The sequence below is a fragment of the Sinocyclocheilus rhinocerous genome, unplaced genomic scaffold (assembly GCF_001515625.1).
Source record: "Sinocyclocheilus rhinocerous isolate Xijiao unplaced genomic scaffold, SAMN03320098_v1.1 scaffold259, whole genome shotgun sequence".
Lineage (NCBI taxonomy): Eukaryota > Metazoa > Chordata > Actinopteri > Cypriniformes > Cyprinidae > Sinocyclocheilus > Sinocyclocheilus rhinocerous.
This window is the reverse complement of record NW_015635083.1, coordinates 927,530-948,052: the sequence shown is the minus strand read 5'-3', so window position 1 is coordinate 948,052 and position 20,523 is coordinate 927,530. Positions and strand designations below refer to the sequence as shown.

Here is a 20,523-nt window from a genome sequence, read left to right as displayed (position 1 = left end):
TAATAGCAAAGCTGAATTTTCAGTAGCCATTACTCCAGTCTTCAGTATCAGATTTATTTGAAATAGAAACAATATAAATGCCTATACTGTCACTTCTGATAAAATAAATGCATCCTTGCTGGAAAAAAAGAATTAGTTCCTTTCTGGCCCTAAACATTTTTGAATTTATTATTTGAATATATTATTTGCTAGGTCTAAACTCAGGTTTGTTCTAAGCAAATAAACAAGTATGAAAATAGTCTTAAAGTATACAGCTACACCCTCAACTTGAACCCAGAATAATGTCCTGCTGTTCACTAGTGCTTTCACACAAAAGCTCACAATAAGGCTGTATTTGTCATTTTATGCCATTTCTGGCTCAGCTAAACACAGAAAAACAATCACGTAGGGTACCAATTTTTCCCAGAGACATTCCTCCACCTCCTCGTCAAAAGTATTCAGCTCAATTGTCAGGCCTAAATGGCTCTCCTCTGTGTTTAATGACCGAGCAAAGCCTCAGTGTTGAGCGGTGGGCTCAACAAAGGGCCACACCATGAAACCAGCTCCAAAACCACCAGACCGCCGTAGCTTTGACGTCCTATAACAAGTGGCAAGACTTCATGTTGCAGTCACGGCCCCTCAGCGGGAGACGAGAACGAGCCAGACGACGCTAAACGCAAGGGGGAGAAAGAGAGGTACCTGAGCCTGAGGAGAAGACTCATTAAGCCACGCCGCCACCACAGCAGACACCTTCCGTCTCCCGGCAACGCTGTAAATAAAGACTGTCACTTAATCTGGCCTAGTGGCGACGGCCTCGCCCTCTTATTTGCGTTATTAATATGCATGCTAATGTGCCCATTTTATGGCTCAACAGTTTCGATTCACTGTAAAATCAATTATCCATCTGGTAAAGCTGCACTTTGCGCTGGTTGAGATGTGTATTAATTTTAGCAAACATACATGAGGCCCAGCACAATAAAGATAAATAGCTCGATTAGGTGTGGTAAACACCGTTGCTCAGAGCGGGGCTCTAATGAGATTTCGGCACATAAGGAATTGCGGTTCCTTAAATAATGAGCCTTGTTGATTTTTGTATGCAAATTACCAAAAGGAATGTTTCGCTGTCCTGCTTTCCAATTTCATTTAGATAAGACGGTGTTGCGATCGAGTGAGCGCGACCCCCTTTAACCGGCTCTCTGCTCCCACTGTCTCCGTCTTCCTCCCTTTCTGTTTGTTCAACACTGATCTGCTTTAAACCCTAATAAGCTCATGGCACCCACTTGCGGTGTAATTTCATCAACCTCGACTCGAGTCGACTTGAGCTGACATCGCGCTGTTGGCACTGTGAAGCCGAATGATATCATAGACTCCTAAAATGCTAGAGGGCGCCAGTCGTTGGCGCGATCTCTCAACGTGCGCTTGCATACACTGAATAACCAACGAACGGACACATACGTCCTCCTTTGAGGTCAGTTTGTTGAAATCATAGGTTCATAACTCAACATTACTTACATTTTCCTCTTCATTTAGCACTATAATGTGGAGCCCTGCCCTGGTGAGGGTCAGTCAGGGATTTGGTGGAGCTGGAAGCGGAGCTGGCTGAATATCAATAGCATATTTCATGCGTGCCCGGCGAGGATGCTTCATCAAGTCAAATTACGGGCAGGACGACCTCTCCTGCAGCTTCACCCATTAGCTGCCATTCGCATTCTGCACCAGGCATCAAACGATTTATTTGCTTCAGTTACTTTCAGCAGACGATCAATCTCACAGTAATTAAGCTCTTGCTGGTGTCAGGATGATGGCTCTGGTGTTTGACGGGTTCCAGCGCTTGTCTCTGTGATAGCACGCACGTGTCATATCCGTGAAGACTCTGAAGCGGGGCTCCCAGCAGAAATGGAGAGGAGTTTCAACTGGCATGGCAGTCGTAGAGCCGCTAGCAGAGCGTGGCGATGTTAACGCGAGCGCAGTGCCAGCATCGGAGCGCCAGTCCCAGTGCTCTCTCCGAGGAGCTCTTTCAATGGGCTGTTGCCTCTCCCTGTCTGCCTGTTCCAACATTATGATTTGGTATTTTGTTCTCTGAGTTTACAGTTATGCACTTGTTCCACGCCATCAAGCCCAGCATCTATGCTTAAAGCGTGAACACACATATTTACGAGTATCATTCTGAAACGACCATTTGTCTCTGAGGTCAGCATGAGACAACATTTGCTCTAAAATCACATTCAGTGAGTAACTGGATCTAGATTCAGTGAGCACATAATTTTCTAATAATTCACTAAAGATTTTGCACTAATAAAAGTGTTTTCAGTAATAAATATACATTTTATATAAAAATTATAAATATATACAATTGTGTATAATAATATGGATTCAACTCAGACATATGTTCTTACTCAGTTGTTTATAAAATATTATTGAAATATCGCACTTTCTCTTTCCCTTTGCTCTGTTTTTTTTAAACACCGAACTTCAAATTCATTTATGTCACATTGTTCATTCTTGAAGCACACTTATGTCCGTTTGGTGATTAAATAAACAGTTTTAGATATATTACTCACTGTTAATATTTAGATTTTAAAATATTTTTATATAAATATAATTTTATATTTAATTTGTTATTTATTTAAATATAATGTACTATACAATATAACATATATAATTTTGTGTACATGAGGTTTGAGTTCTTTTATTGTACATATAGAAAAACATTGTTAACTTATCAATGAATAAATACAAGTTTTCTACATTTTCTTTACACAAAATATAGACGTGGAGACATGGTTAGCGAACAAGACCCAATAATTAGGTATTTTTAAAATCAACATGAAATCAAATTTTAACCCATTTACTTTCATATTAGATTTTCCTGGTCATACTTTCAATGATTAAGTGGTGCACATTATTCCAAAGAATAAAATGTTTGTCTTTGAAATCTTTTATGAAAATGTAAGAACTTAACTTGACTTTTTTACTCTCTAATTTTCAACCCTTCTTCTACAATCACCGGTCATATAGAGATCACAGTGAGCTACCTGTGCTGGTCTATATGTAATACCCGCTTTTCACAAACCAATCAAATCCCGTTAGCTAAAATAAAGCCCCCGTCTACATTTTTTTAAGCTGCATTACAGAAGTAAAATGGGCTGAATGCAGATTCGTGCTGATTTGAAATTAGCACCCCAGTCAATGATCAGATTACAGCAGTGATTGACAGTGTTAACGTATGAATAATTGTAAGCAGGAAATTGAGATGACACTTACTCAGCATGCCCATTCCCAGCATAAAGGCGTCCATGGTGTAGGGCAGACCTCTGGCTCTCCCCCGCGTCCCTGGAGGAAACATCACTTCCTTCGGCTGGGCCTTCTTACATTCTACCTGTGGATGGAGCACAAAAGATGTTGTTTCAGTACTAATAAGACCACTTATTGCATCAAGGTACTGTCCGACTATTACAAATGTCCTGCCCACAGGGCATAAGAACAGTGTTGTTCATATCTGGCTTGTGTCACCTTGCAGACAAACTATCAGAGCTCTCATAAGGATAATATATCTCTTGTTAGAAAAATGAAAGGGACTAAAACAAACACTCTGTTCAGTCAGTGAAATCACAGTGTTTGTGCATCTCAGTTGGTAATGTACTGCCTTAATGCTGCTGTAGTTTTTTTGAGAGAGCGCTTTTGATGTTTACATGTTTGCAAAGGCATGCCGTGCACTGCCTTCGGGCAAAAAAGAATAAGTTCTTTAAAAAAAAAAAAAAAGTTGTTTTTATTTTCTGTTTCCTCATCATTCCCCTACTGTCTTGCCACTCCAATCTGGTCCTCATCATCGAACCATTTCTACCCAGGGCACTTCCCCCTGATCACCCCCCAACCAGCTCCCTGCCGCCTTCTACTGATAATTTTCCTGCTGTGCTGACTGACATTTCGCCCTCCTCCACAATGCACGGTTAAAAGTCTGTTCATGACAGAACACACAGAGTGGGCGTCAAGAGTGACAGACCAACTGCAAACACGGGCATCAAAATTAAGTACAGCTCCAGAATGAAGGATCCATGGGTTTGCGGTACTGACACGGTAAGAAATATCAACCCTAACATTGTGCACGGTGTCGTGCGCACAATGTGTCAACAAAGCCTCAACCACCTGAGAGATGCAGCCGCTCTTTATTTAAGCCCAATGAAAGCACAGATGACCGGGAGGGCATGTAGTGTCTGACAGACTGATTACTGGTGCATGTATACATTCCATCGTGCACACGGAGCCTAGGGTAAGTATAGTGGTAAATGCACATGAACGGCTTATTTGGATTGACTATGAGCACTATGAGGGGCTCTTGTAGGGCATAGTAGACAATCTGTCCTCACCATGTCAACCTCTATTTGTCCATTTATATTATAGGCGCTTGCTTGCTCTTCTCTGGAGCTTCAATTAGATGCTATTTACACTATGTGAAAATAGCATATTTTCTTAGCGATAGATGCTATTTACACTAAGTGAAAATAGCTATAGATTCTATTTACACTGTGTTAAATTAGCAGGATTTTCTTGCCTTTCCGATGTGATATGAGATTTGAAAAGGGAGAAAAAAAAGTTCGGCAAAAGGTCGGATTCGAACTCGGTTCAATCATGTCAAAAATGACTACAGCACATGCTTTACCACCTACACCACTGGAGCTGTTATTATACGATCGTCTTTTGTAGTGTTGACTAGCCCAATCACACATTGGTGGGCAGAGCTAGTGTAAATAGCCTCTGCCGACAAGGCACATAATAGTTGGGGGTCCTTGACATCAAAAGGTTTGAAAACCCCGGATCTAAATAAATAAAGTTTGGGATTAGTTAGAGAATAGCGTGCATTATACAAATGAAAAAAAACAACAACAACAACAAACAAATAAACAAAAAAAAACACAAAATAAAAAGAAATAAAACAAAATATAACTCATTGAATGTGTGCAAGGCAACAAGATTTTGTCTTGCAGGTGTATGTTGCCTAAATTGGTCTATTTCTTTTCCACTATCCCAGCTGTTCTAACACATCAGCTCTCTAACAGATCTTCCAGACACATATGTGATGTGCATAATCTTATGGTCCATTTTAATTGCCAAAGCCCAAAATAAAAATTAATACCTTCGAAAAACTGGCAGAGCTCTTCTAAATTAATTAATCCACCCAGCATGCAACACATCAAGCTAGGTGACTGTATGACAGTATGTTGACCTTGATGTTAACAACAAGAGAAAATATCCTCGAATTTCATCACCTAAAGATAAAGGAAATCCAGATATCTGTTAAAGATAATGCCTCCATTCTCTCAAATGACCTTATATGTCAACAAATGCGCTAAAAGAAAGCTGTATTTTCATGCTTTGAGCAGGCTAACAAACTTCAGACATCGCAACGCAAACACTGCGGTCTCTTTTCCAAAAAATGAGCACATAAACCAACAAGCACTCGCAATCAGTATTCAGGTCCTCAGGACTTCTCCAAATACAACATGCCTTCATTAGGCGCTGGCACTAAAGAGAGAGCGTGTGTGTGTGAGTGTGATGCGTGTAATTATGTCAGTGTGTGGTTTCAGTGATGAGGCCTGCAATCTCTGTGTGTTGCTAATAGGCAAGGAAAGCCTGGCTTCCGATCTGACTGTCATCAATGGGCATTTAAGAGCCATGACTATGGCTTCACATTATTAGTTAACTAATTACCCTCGTCAGTTGAGGTAGGCCAATGATGAGCTCCCTTCCCTCGTTAATGAAACTATGAAGGCCCGTGGCTAATGACCCGAGAGCACAGGGCAGCTCCCTTATCACGCCTGCACAGGGGGAGAAAGACGAGGAGAAGACGAGAGGAGGAAAGGACAGGAGGGACAACAGTTGATGCCTGGATGTCTACACTTTTGGACCAAATCGGGGCATTGACTTTGAAACAAAGACCAACCGAAAACCTCAAAATGAAACGCAGCCCTCTTTGTGTGCGATATCAAGGCATCATGAACTTCTGTGTAAAAAATGTGAAAAAAGTTGACTAGTGCTGTTAATGTGGGAAATTTCCTGACTTTTTTTTTTTTGTGAAATGAAAAAATTATTAAAATATTACTTTAATAAAATATTAAAATAATTACAATATTCATTTTATACAAATATATTTAAAAATATATAGCTACAAAAAAATTAGTCAATTTTTTTTTTTACAAATTCAATATTAAATAATATAATACTCAACAGATAATCTACAGAAGTTAAAAAAATTATATTTAAGTATTCAAATATTTTTATTTAAATTAATATTTGAATGCATATGAATGTCTGATTGTTTTTAAACATTATAAAACATTTTAACAACTTTAGCTTTCTAGAGTGAACTAAATATAACTTTAGTTACATTTCAGGGACTATAAATTGACTTAATAAAATACAGTTTTAATGTAAATTTGTGTTCTTGTTTTTTATAAAAGCAATAAGCCACTTGAGGTCATGCTATATAGTAAATATAGTTAGGTCAGAAGTGGTTGCTGGGATGTCTATGCATGTTGTGCAAAATCCTTTAGCCACATCTAAATTCATAATAATGTCTCTTGTAACTCACTGCTTAATTATATAATGTTTAGAATTATTTATATAATGACTTATTAAAGAAGGCTAAGTGTTAGCAAAGTTTTATTTGTCCATTTAGCCCTGCCACCTGTCTAATGACCACACGGAGCCCAACAGAGACTTCAAGGTGTTTATGTGCGTGTGAATGCAATCAAAACCCCATAATATCTCACATCTACCGTTCACCCCAGAGAGCAGGTTAAGTGGAAGTCCAGGGTGGAAAGGACGACAGCAGAGATGAGAACAGGGTGCGTCCACTCGCCTCGCTAATTGTCGGGAAATCATGAGCGGGAACACGGTACCGGTGGGCTGGAGCAAATGTGGCCATTAGTGTCCGTGTCCCTGGCAGAGCCAGTGTGAGCGGGCGAGAGGTGTGAGACAGGATCGATCAGCTCCAGAGAACACACACGCGGCTTATTAGCCGGCTGGTTAGGGATAGATTAGATCCAATCTGCTAATTTGCTGCCCTGACTTTGTGACAAGAAATGTCACTCACACTAAAACTTCAGCCACCTGTTTTGACTTTGAAAAGGGGGTGATTTCACAAAAGGTGAAGAAAAAAGACTCAGCACAGGCTGATGACTGCTGGGATACCCGACATACAAGCCAATCTTTCATAAATGTGACCCTGGACCACAAAACCAGTCTTAAGTCGCTTGGGTATATTTTTAGCAATATCCAAAAAAACATTGTATGGGTCAAAATTATCGATTTTTCTCTTACGTCAAAAATCATTAGGATATTAAGTAAAGATCATGTTCCATGAAGATATTTTGTAAATTTCCTAACGTAAATATATCAAAACTTAATTTTTGATTAGTAATATGCATTGCTAAGAACTTCATTTGGACAACTTTAAAGGTGATTTTCTCAATATTTAGATTTTTTTGCACCCTCAGACTCCCTCAGATTTTCAAATAGTTGTATCTCGGCCAATTATTGTCGTATCCTAACAAACCATACATCAATGGAAAAACTTATTTATTCATCTTTCAGATGAGGTATAAATCTCAATTTTAAAAAAACTGACCTATATGACTGATTTTGTGGTCCAGGGTCACATAGCCTATATTTGATTTTGTTTTTTGAAGTTCAACATTTCAAATCAATATACTACCGTCAATGATATTGTTTTGGTTGGTGTTTTGTTCTGTCTGTGATTGATTTCTGGTTGTATAAGGGTTGATAAAGAATCGCACAGGTCACTGAGGTCAGAAGAAAATGTCAAGTAAGGTTATTGATTTGAGTCAGTTATATAAGACAATATCTGATTTTATATCAGAAAGAAGATCATGTAACAGAAACTAATTTACAGAGAGTCCAGGGAATTCCTTGGGCTCTCTTTTACTTTCTGATTAGAGTTCCATTAAACTTCCTCTCAAATTCCCCTGTAAGAACGCCCCGCCCCGTTCCAAATACGAATAAAAGGAACGGTACGGAAAACTGCGTCATCGCCATGGGCGTCCAATTAGGGTTTGTCGTTTAATCCACCCCTGAAACGCGTGACGCGGCCTCTGCGTCATCACACGTCGTTTAAATGCGCGGAGTGCAGACGCACACGAAAAACACGACGAGACTCCGTACTCCGACCCGGGTTACTGTATCGGAGCAGATTAGACCGACACCAGACGATTAAACCACAGACACTCAGGGAAAGAATCTCCTAACGTTTCGACTCTAAATTCTGGCATCTGTTTGAGAATAAAGAGCAACAAATGACAAAGCTATTATATATATATATATATATATATATATATAGATAGATAGATAGATAGATAGATAGATATATAGATAGATAGATAGAGATGCATAAAATATATACCACTATACAAGTTATAATATAATTTCTTAAAAAAAAAATTTAAAAAAAACTTTTATTATTTTATTTTATTGTATTCTGTTGTTGGCTGGAGCATTAATTTTTTTCTTTGTTAGAGCATTGAGTAATCCAGGACTGATACTAGTGCCCTCATAAAAATAATAATTAAAAAATAAATAATAATAAATAGAAAAGGCAATGTTTCTGATTGAGATAAATCCTGAAAATGAACTTCCTGCTATTTAAATGAAAATCAGAATTGGCATAATCATATTGCAATAATAGACCAGCATGTGTGGTAGACAAAGATAATCAATAATCTGAAAATGTTCACTTTGAATAATCCACTGTGAAAAGAAAGAAAGAATGAAAACCTCAAGAAAAGCTGCAAAACACAAGACAGTTAAATTTTGCTCTTTAAAGCAGATTTGCTTCTCTTTCAGCGAGAGTGAGTGAAAAAAGCGGTCTCCTCTGACAGGGAGGATAAAAAAGAAATGAATCAGAAAGCTGATTCATTCGCTCCAACTCTTTTTTACTTTCAGAACTGCAGAACTGCAAAAAGCCTGCCTCACTCTCGAGAGTTTGGGATCACATAATGCCTGACATGAAAGACACTTAACCAAACTCGATAAATAAATATGCATTCTAAACAGGCAGAGACCTGCGAAATAGGGACACCTTCACAAGCCCCTGCCGCACTGAGATTGTCACAATGATGGAGTTAGAATTCCCTGCGCCTGCTGTATATCTGAGGTGGGCTGCCTGAGGAATCAGTCTTATTTCCACCCTCCATACCACTCGAGATCGTTCATAAAGCCAGACAGAGAGAGAGAGGCAAATTGACTGGACCCCCCTCCCCCCCTCTCTTTCAGACATCCATTTTTCATCTCTGATATTGAGCTTGAAAAACACTTTTCATATCCCGACAGCAAATAAAGCAGGTCAAAAGAAGAGGCTTTTCAATGCTATAAGAACAACATTGTTTTCCTTTAAGTTACATACATACAGAACGAACAGTACTTATGAGTTCATATGTATCTTATGAGCTCTTATGGTTCTTTTGATGAACTGTTAAGGCAAATAAGCGGTATGAGGCTGTATGACGGATCCATTCAATGAACTGAATCCATCAGTGGTTAAAGAACCAACATCTGATTCACTTACTCAACCATTACGTTGAGTTGAATTCTGTGTATCTTTACATAACAATCCATGAATACATATTGTTAAAGATGAACATTTGCACTTTTTTGTAATAAAATTAGTTTAATCTTTTTTTAAACAGCATTTTAAAGATGTTCAATATCATTGTGCATATGTTCTTGTTTTTATGTTTGCTGGCCCTGTAAGGATGGGAATGTGCGATTTTTTCAGCATACGGTACACACAGGGGAAGCTAATTCATATTTAAATTTAATGTGGAAGCAACTGTTCTCAAGTATTTAGATATATACACATTTCAAACCTCAAGCTGTCTTTAACAGGCCCAGTACAGTATGTGTGCGTGTCTGTGGTCTCACATCAAATATAGCATATTTAAATGTTATCACAGCTCTCTCAGTGAACTCCTGTTACATCACTGCGCGAGAGGTCACGCCATATGCGGCATCTTGTTTGTACAGTTCCCAGAGATAAAACAGACATGAGAGGAAAGGGGGAGAGAAAAAGAAAACAACACCCTGCTCTTTTGCCCAGGGGCACCAGAACTCTCGGCTTAACACTGAGGCATAATTCATCGCAACTTGAATTAAATTACATTGGAGACTTGGGGCTCCCGTACATTATTGATACACTTACAGCTATTCCATCTGACACAGAAATCTATATTCGCCAACAAAAAAGAAAGCCTGTCAGAGGCTATTTATGCCTCCCAAACTGAATGTCTGTTTCAACAACGTTACAGTGAGAACTCTGGTAAGCACATACAGATAAAGAGAGAAAAAAAACAAAGACTCAGAAACTTCACATTTAATCACGGCTTTGCTCTGGTGTAATTTAAAGAGTGCAACGCAACCTTACACAAAGGCTCGCCCTGCATCTTTATCACACAATTTTACATACTTATTTACATCATAATGTGTTTACACCCCCTACCTCCCTTAAACTTCATGACATTCCCTAACAGTAAGTATAGTAGATGCAATTAGAAATCATTGGTTAAGATTTATTTATGAAAGATGAAGCTCGCGATTATGTTAAGGGGCGTTACATTTCCGACGAGTGCTTGCTGTGTTCGGCCAATCACAATGCACTGGTTCAGCTGGCCAATCAGAGCAGACTGTGCTTGTCAAAGGAGGGGGCTTTGTTGAAAACGACGTGTTTGAGAGAGGCGGGGCATAGAGGACCTACAATAATGTACAGTATTTGAAAAATAATGTGTTTTTTGAACATTAAAGCATGTCAACATATTCTGTTACACCAAATACACAAAATAATGATCTTTAAAATAGCATCATATGTTGAGAATTCCACTAAATGATGGGAGAAAAAAAATAAGCTTCTGGATTTTTGATGATATAACAACATATTAAAACTTGTGTCAGTTATTCATTGTTAAATTCACAGTTACGAATATTTTAATGAGTAAACAAAACACAGCATTTCTGTGGAATGTCCCTCTGTCCCTCTGCTTTCTTATTCTCTTTATCTCTATTTATTTTACTCATATGCACACACACACACACACTCGCACCCTTTTTCCTCTGGTTTAGTCCGCCCTTCTATTTAAGCCACGAATGTGCTGAATCTCCTCCTTTCTTTGTTGTGACATTTCCAGATCTCTGAGAGCTCTCCGGAAACAGCCTGCTCCATTACAACTAGCTGAATTACTGTAATCTTTTCAAATATCACAATCCCCTTCCATTAGCCCAACCTACTCTTAAGATACTGTGGCAGGAGTGTGTAAATACATCTACAGTCACTGCACACAAAGCGACAATAAACATCTATTAGATAAAAAGGCCTAAACAGATCTGAGTGATTAGAGAGGGGGACAAATAAACAGACACACGTTGAAACGCAATAGCTGCTATTCACAAAAAGAAAAAGAAATTATGAGTCCTATTAAAGGTTTTTACACCTGCTTTGGTTAGTTTCCTTCATTTACTGTTTAAGTCATTTACAAACATATTTCCCCATATTGCTTGTGTTTTGCAAATCATTTTGTGCTGTACAGAGAATTCTTCCATTACTTTCTTTTGAGGAATAAGAATTGTTTTTGTTCCTACAATGAAAGTCAATGGGGTCCAAAACAATTGTCTTTTCAAAATATTATCTTTTGTGTTCCATCAAGTGATACAAGTTTTGAATGACAAGTGGGTGAGTAAATGATTTTCACTTTCTAGTGGACTCTCCCTTTAAGAAATGTATATTTATAGATTACAGATGATCTACACACTAGTTTTACTTTTGTATTTGCTGCTGTGGCCAGAAATATTTCAGCTAAAAATGACTTGCGCTTTTGAACCACACATATATATTTTATAATCCGACATTTTTCAGCAAAACCAAATATTTAAACAGACTGAGACTCTGTAAGCGGCTGCTAAATGAAGCAGGCATGAAAGCACACTAACTCTGCACTGTCACCGCTGTTTGCACCACATCTTGAAGATAGCTTCAGAGAGCCACGAGCCTTCAGGCCAAAAAAAAAAAAAAGGGTGGGAAAATAGGAGTCATTTTCTCCCATCCTGAACTGCCACTTTTTCCCTCTTCTCTCCTCACAGCGGTAGATTATCTTCCAATGATAGCGCAGGCCGGGGCCTCAGCGCGGCAAGGCAGACACTAAATTGGCCTGCCGACACACTCTGCACTTATCATACATGCTAATGGCCCGGCTCGCTGTGGGCAGGCGGCAATCCTGGCTGGGCGGCTGGGGCACACTGAGAGAGGAAGGGTGGGAACGGTAACAGAAATGAGAGCGACAACCTCCACACTGCCCGCAGGAGGCAAGGGCACTGCCAGGGAGGACATGAGCACAGAATTCACATCATTCTGCCGCAGGCACGCATGGGTCTGGTGCGGCATTGCTCTTTACGTGTTAAGGGCGAGGAGGGTACTGACTGAGTACTTGATCGCTTAGTAACGGACGGCTAAAGGAAAGGATGTGTTCCTGAATATGATGTGCCGAGAGATGACTTATGCAGTCCATACTGTTCCAAGGTTGGAGAGGTGATGATTCCCAGAGGGAGAGAGTGAGGCAGTGATAGAGAATCAAAAAGAGAGAGGGAGATAACATGTGCAGTCATATGTCCATGAGAACTCCCAGAGAGAGGGTTTACATGGGGTCAGGATACAGTCACTTCTTCCATGGTGTCAAACAGCCACCAGACTATAAATAACACTTCCTGGGCCGGGACCTAAAATTAGCCTGTTATTGAACTCTCCCTCACTCAGCTGTGGGTCACAATGCTCCAACATCCCACTAGTCGATTAGTGAGACTGGGTACTTATTTATTTTTAGTTTTAAGGGTTTTAAATGGGAGTGCTTTAATTAGCATATTATACGTTAGCTGTTAGCATTTGGCATAGTAAAAGTCATTCCAACTATGCAGTGCACTTTCACATCCCAATCAAAAAAAAAAGTGTGTGTGTGTATATGTATATGTATATATATATACACAGTATATACATATTCTATAATATTTTTTTAAATTTTGTAATTGAAAAAAATTATTGATTTCCATCTATAAAAATATGTATATGATATAAACTCATTAGTATTACAATTCTGTTATGTTTGAAGTTGAAAAGTTGCCACATGACAGGAATGACCCATAATGACCCCTCTAACTACAGTAGAAACTACGGTCACAAAACTTTCCTTTCAGCTCCGGTGCCTCTTCTGAAGGCATTTTCCAATGGACAAACTGCAGGGAGAGTGCTGAAGTCATTCCGGCGCTTTATAGCTGTCCAGGTGATTTCAGCCACTTATCCAACACAGTCGGCTCACGTTCACACAGTATTCCTTCATGACAGACAGTACTGGGGGGGATAAAAGTCTCTGGAACGCCTGATAAAATAGAGAATGTTTGGAATGGGACTTCAGAAATAAGCTGCCACACAGACGTAACAGGACTCTGATTGTGCTGTTCGAAACGGATGGAAAATAGTCAAAACAACCATTAGGGTCTGTCTATTAATAGTGATTCCCAACCATATCTGCTCAATCTGGAACTAGTCGCGCTGTGCTTTAGTTTTAATTGTTTTCATTGATAAAATAAATCAAGCGATAATATGTGTTCAGCTCGCTAAATGGTTTACTTCTGAAGTGGAATTACATTTCAAATGAATCTCTAAAGAGTTCACTTCAAGGTAATCTCGATCCATCAGAACCTCTTCGTGTGGGATCTAACCTGCCTGCTGGATGCTACGTTCCTGTCTCCAAGCCTGTGGATCAAGGAAATGTCTTCTGAATGTTTAATGTCTGGCTGCATTTCCATGCCAGATATCAAATAGGCTGATCAGGAAACGTGGGGTCTGTTGAGACTTCCACCGGTCCAGCTTTCCAGATCCTGGAACCATTTAGGGTCATTTATGGATATCCAGGGCCCTGGCAGCTCGAGAGTGGCCTTACTGGGTCAACAGAGCCTCTCTATAAACAGCTACTGAGCCTGGCTCGCTCTCTGCTCCACAGCCTGGGGTCGAGGGTCACAGATGGTGCCTCTGAAGATGGCGGCTCACCAAGCAGGCAGTCGACGTACAAAGCTGACATTTCCACAAACAGAGGGAGATCATTACGTCCGCTGTACAAAATATTCATGATAATAACAATATTACCATGGTCGAATTAGCAAGTCAAATATGCACACAGGCCTGCTAGCAGACGAGGCTTCAGAGACCACTTTGATCTTGTTGGCAAAAGCAACTTGATGATGGCAATTGAAATCAGTAAGAAGAGCAAAAGAAAGCAAAAGGAAGGATGGGTTTCTGCCCAACACGCCTTGACCTTTTTCTTGATTTTTAAGCCTTTCGTTCCCTGCGCACCATCTGAGAAATGATCTGAACTGAGAGACCATGACAAAGCTGTCATTTTAAGTAAATGTTTTCCCTTCGCCACATTTATCTTTTTCTTAAACCTTCGTGACTGATATTAGCTATGCAAGTAATTCTCCAATGGCCCAATTTAAGACAGCCAGTCGATCAACAGCGAGGTTCCTGCTATGAGACGCTGGGGGAAACGTGTTAAAAGAAGAAAAGAAATTCAGGCTTTCTCTAGACGCTCACTGAATAATGAGAACATTTGATGCAATATCATATAAAAATCAATGGAGAGACAGGAGAGGCTGGTCTCACTGTGTTGTCACGTTTAAAATGGAATACTGGGATAACACTGTGTCATCAGCAAGGTTGGAAAAGCTATTTGGAAACTGCAATTGAAACTACTACTACTATAGTAGTTTAAACTGTAGACAAGCAATTTTGAAATATAAAAAAATTAAATCTCTCAAATAGGGTCATATCAATAAAAATTAGCATAAACAGCTATAGTAAACACTATATTTAAAATAAAATAAAATAAAAAGTTTCATTTTATTCACAAACAATTCACTCTTTTGAGTGGTTCGTTTTAGTGAATCAAAAACATGTAGCCTGATTACAAAAACAAGTGATTCTTATAAGTCTGTTCTTTAAATGGACAGTTTAAAAAAAAAGTTACTGAATTACTGTAATGTTTGTTACTGTTTTGAATTTGTCTAAATCAATGTCCTGTGTCATTTTTCAGCATTAAAGAAAGATATTTTTTTCATATATAATAAGCAAAAGGGACACATAACTGAAATGTACCCAAATTAATTAGAATCGAATTAAATCAAGAATTGATAAACAAACAAACACAAAACAAACTGTTTTGGTAACAACTGAGCTACTTCTGAGTCATTCTAATGAATCAATATAGCCAAATTTGGCTAGTTAACTCCCCAACGCTGATCATCAACGGCACAAATCAGTACTGAGCTCGATCTCATGGAAAACTCCTGGAGGCTCATTGTTCTCAGTGATTTGTAAGTACAAGTAACTGAACTTAACTGACAGCGCTGACCTTCATTAAAAATCCTGCTAACTGGCTGTCATGTAGAATGACACCGGGGTTGTCCTCATTTCGTGATTCGTCGCGAGCACTGCAAGCTGCATCTGTGGCTCGCCTGCAGAAGCCTCAAGGTCAGGAACCGTGTCCCTCTGCTGTCTTTCATTCTCAAAAGCTTGGCAAGACATGGAGAAATCTAATACGAACCGTAGCAGCAAACATAAAATCACAGGACAGGGCATCAGGTACCAACATGCAAGAGGCACCCAGGCTTTGATTTTTAAATCTTCTTTCAATCTTTTGCACCACACACTTTTAACAAGCCCCCAGAATGACTGCCAGATCCTTTCCCAGTCTTCCCTGGATGAGGGAATTGTAACGGGGGAAGAGAGACAGGCCTTTACTCCCAGCCTGGCAGACAGGGATCCAAGACACAATTTCATGGTTTGTGGCTGGTGCACACCAGTGACTCCTCATCCCCTTGAAAGCAGGCTGGTCGGGGATAGGGATGACACCCCCCCGCCCACGTGCACACGGCAGCCCTGTCACCCTCACTGTACGCTGCCCATTATAAGCACCCATTCTGCTTCCAGCATCAAATATTCATCCCGGCCCCCGAATTGAAAAATTGCAAAGAGGTGAAAGCAACTCACCATTTTATTATTGATTTCGTGAAAATGAATCTCGCAGACCTTTTCCACCACATCCTCGTTCTCGAAAGTTACAAAGCCGAATCCTGTGAAGAGGGAGAGGATGGAAGAGAGAAAACAGGGGAAGAAAGGAAGGGAGGGGGGAAAACAGCTCATGATTGAAGTGAACCAACACAGAAGCAGTTAAATGAACAGGAAAAAAGCAACAAATATCTGTTGATTGCTATTATCGTATGGAGAAAGCATAAATGAGCCATTGAGTCGTGCAGCAATCTTCGTTTTATCTGGTCCTAATGCCATGCAAATTATGTATCTAGTACAGAGCAGGAACTCTTTTGCTGTTAAAATGATGAAGTCCTGGGCACTATTAAAATAGCTTTGAGTCTGCTCCTCAGAGATGGAGGAAGCTCAAAGCTGTTTTAATGGGATTTGTAGAGCCAGCCAGCATCTGAATTCCATTACCAAATATTTGATGTTTCTTTGCGAGTTTTTCAATATGTGACACACTATTTTTCCTCATTCCTAAGTGCCTCTACTGAGGATCCATTTTCACCTCACAGAGCACAACAGAGCCACACCATCCATGAGGAACGGGGAACATCCAGTGATTAAAAAAAAGTGCACAAACCCACTGAGACTGAGTCTCAAACTAGATATCAATGTTTGCGAACAGAATACTGATCATTTGTCACACACAATGATGCATGCACATATAAATACGACCAGGGGGCAAGAAAAGATCTGAAACATGGAGGGACACATTATAAGCTCTAATCAGCTTCGATCATGAATGTTAATCAAGTGACATAAATGCCCAGTAGACACTTGCTATTTTCAACTAAAGTTTAAATTTAATGAAATGTCATGTGGTGTAAACATTAAATAAAAAGAAAAAAATCCTTACAACTTTAATACATTTGGGTGTATGTATAAGCAGTTTTGTTACAATATTTGTAATAATGATGCTACTACAAATAACCTAGTAATCCATATAATAATTTTCCAAAAATAATTTTTTATAATGTTACTAATAATATATAAAAAGTCTATTTAATACATAAATGAAAAACATGCACATCATAGCATGCATGCACCTCATCATACAAGAGGTGTATGCAAGTAATTTTATGTTTGAATAATGTAATAGATATAACAAAACATTTGCAACTAACTACAAGATACTTTCTTTTTTTCACACCATGGCCAAACAAAACTTTTAAAATGGGGGAAAAATATATTTTTTCCCCATATAATTAAAGCAAACTTAGAAATTTCTAAAAGTTGCTTCCTCATACAACCACACTCTCACACTTAATGTGCTGCGGTTTACAAGCCTTCAAGTAACAGAAACAAAAAGAACAAAAATAGAGCACTTGCCCTGCTGCTTTTAGACAAGGCTTTTGGCTTTTAAGAAAAGTGAGAGATAAGTCCTGGGGTCAACAGGTCAAAGAGGTTGACAGCAAGCCCAAAACAGGAAGCCATGGAGCCCCTCTCAACACCAGCCGTGATAAGAGCAGATGAAGAGGCGGGAGGGATGATAAGAGGGCACGGGATAAACAAGAGGTGGCCTCTGGTCCAGTGTCGTGTGACCTCTCAGTGATTATACGTACAGTTTGTTTTGTTTGGGGAAGAAAACACTGGCTGAATTATCTGCTCCCTGACAGTAGAATCCAGTCCTCGCCCTGCTGGGGTAAACACAAAGGTGGATGGCGTGTTGTTAAGAGTTGACAGAACGCCGTAGCTGTGCTGACTGATGGGGTATTAGCTACGCTGGAACCGCATGAGGGCTTTGTATTGGGGCATGAGGTAATTAAGGGCAATTATTGTATGTACAGGCTGTAGGGGTGATCTACGGTCATTGCCACACTGTCATCTTCTCCAGAGTTGGAAGACGGCCAGCAGCCCCTCATCGACCCTCGAGGGTTGACATCATTGACAGGAAGTGAGTTATAGGAGCAGCCGCCCCATGGGAGGATGCTGGAACAGGATTCACAGCCAATTACCTAGTGACCTCTTCGCTCGCAATGGCTTCCCGTACAAGCCTATTAGAGCTTCCTGTGACTGATCAGACCTGATGATTCGCTGCAGGCTGGACCAGGTCCTCCCCATTGCTCCACTCCCCTAACTACTCTGCTCCACCTTCCCTAGCACAGATCTGGGGGTGAATCAATGTAGCTTGTTGTACTGTAGAAGTCACTTTTTTTCTTTACTTCATTTGATAGATGAGCTAGTCAGCCCAGAGCCATATTCATATAATTAAATACTGTCAAGTAGGCCCTCAGTGTCAGCTAATCAGAAAAGATTTGAATGGTCTGAACCGAATTCAACTGAATTGTATACCTCTATAATTCCAATCCTAAATTTCAACTGAATTTAAATTGAGTTAACAAAGAATTGCAATAGAATGATAGATAAAATGATAGAACGACAGAACGATATAGATGGATAGATAGATAGACAGACGGACAGACAGACAGACTTTCAATTTAATTCAACTGAAACTCATGAATCAAAAAGAGTATTTATAGATTCTGAATTTTGCACAAGCCTGATTAGTCACAGGGCTTGATTACTGCTGCCTGGTGTCCTCTGTTCATTTACAGTACTTTGGTTCTTTGTTAAAAAGGACCCAGCAGGATTCATATAAAGCTATGTTTTGTACAGTCAGGGCAACAATAACCGCATGCAAACAAAGAGTCTGAAATGAAACATTTAAAAGGTGGCATTTGCAATGCTTTTCTACATGGCCAGACGCTGCATGCTAAGCGCAGACTAACTCTTTAAAGAGCGGCCCCGCACATGGAGGAAACATCCCTGGTGATTTCAGCCCAGAGACATTTACATGTGTCTGCAGGCCCCAGGCTGATGGGGCTGCCTTTGAAATCATGAGAGGCAGTTAGTTTTCCATCTCGGGCCTCTGCGCCCTTATCAGCCGCACAGCGACCAGTTCTGACAACCAACAAATCAGCTGTCAGGAGCAATTTCTCAGCAGCCGCAAGGGAGCTGGCACGCATTGGGTGGTTCAGGGAGCCCGACGGCTGCAGAGGGGAGAGGGAGCGGGTTACAGTACCTGCACCCCAGCAGGAAGCACCTGAAAATGACATTTCTCTGCCAATTGACAAATCTACTATCAATCCCAAAATTCTCACTGCTCAAAAGTGCACAAATGAATATCGAAGAGACTAGGGTCAGATTTAACAAGAACTTAGAGGGGGGGAAAAAATCAGAATTTTCACTACTAAGTTACAAATTGGTTTTAATGTTACATGACAGGACCGGCACCATCTGAATCAGCAGGTTCTCTTATTAATTTAATATGTACACTAAAAAAACAAAGAAAAAATAGACTCAGAAATTGCATGCAAATATAACAAACAATTATAAAGAAAGAGCAAGTAACACATTAAATGTGAAATTAGAAAGTAGAAAAACTGAAATAATATTTTCTTCTAAACTTACTCCACTAATATTTGTTTTATTTACAGCTTCAAGTTATTCACTGCTCAAAAGTGCACAAATGAATATCGAAGAGACTAGGGTCAGATTTAACAAGAACTTAGAGGGGGGAAAAAAATCAGAATTTTCACTACTAAGTTACAAATTGGTTTTAATGTTACATGACAGGACCGGCACCATCTGAATCAGCAGGTTCTCTTATTAATTTAATATGTACACTAAAAAAACAAAGAAAAAATAGACTCAGAAATTGCATGCAAATATAACAAACAATTATAAAGAAAGAGCAAGTAACACATTAAATGTGAAATTAGAAAGTAGAAAAACTGAAATAATATTTTCTTCTAAACTTACTCCACTAATATTTGTTTTATTTACAGCTTCAAGTTATTTACAGCTTTTTTTTTTTTTTTTTTTTACAGTGTAGCAAAACTATTTTAAAAAGTGGGGTTGATCAGGATTGGTATATATTAAAATGAAAATTACATTTTGTAAAACAAATAAATAAATAAATGATGATGAGTAACAAAACAAATGTGTGCAAAATTTTCTAGTGTCCATGTTTTCTACAGTGTTTCATCCAACCCCACATAACTGCAAGTTAGATCACCCCAGTAGTGGGGTAAGATGTGCCAGCAGTACTCTCTAACTTTTACAATTTAGGGTTAAGTTCAAAACAAAAAAAAGAGAAAAAAGCAGCAAATAACTGTTGAGAGAGAGAGAGAGAGAGAGAGAGAGAGAGAGAGAGAGACAGACAGACAGACAGACAGACAGACATAAATAAAGAAAGAAAGAAAGAGAAAACAGACGTCAAAGCAAAAAGTATTAAAACCCTCTCTATCTTTTTGATATTGCTTATCTATTGCAAAATTACTGAATACACAGCAGGACACAATTGTAAAACAGATAATATAAGAGTAAATGTATACTGGTCAGATCTTGACAGATATATTTTTACTAGCATTGCCATCTTAAAATTTCCAGAATTTTCAGAT

General features: G+C 39.3%; 1 protein-coding gene across 1 annotated transcript in view; it reads right to left on the bottom strand.

Annotated features, from left to right (window-relative positions):
* The window catches only part of LOC107746696 (RNA-binding protein Musashi homolog 2), a 259,374-nt gene that overhangs the window by 42,994 nt on the left and 195,857 nt on the right, over positions 1–20,523 (bottom strand). The window contains exons 8-9 of the mRNA XM_016560990.1: positions 16,076–16,158; positions 3,244–3,358 (exon numbers count right to left, since the gene is read on the bottom strand). Of these exons, the coding sequence (XP_016416476.1) occupies positions 3,244–3,358; positions 16,076–16,158 (198 nt within the window). The remainder of the gene's footprint in view (positions 1–3,243; positions 3,359–16,075; positions 16,159–20,523) is intronic.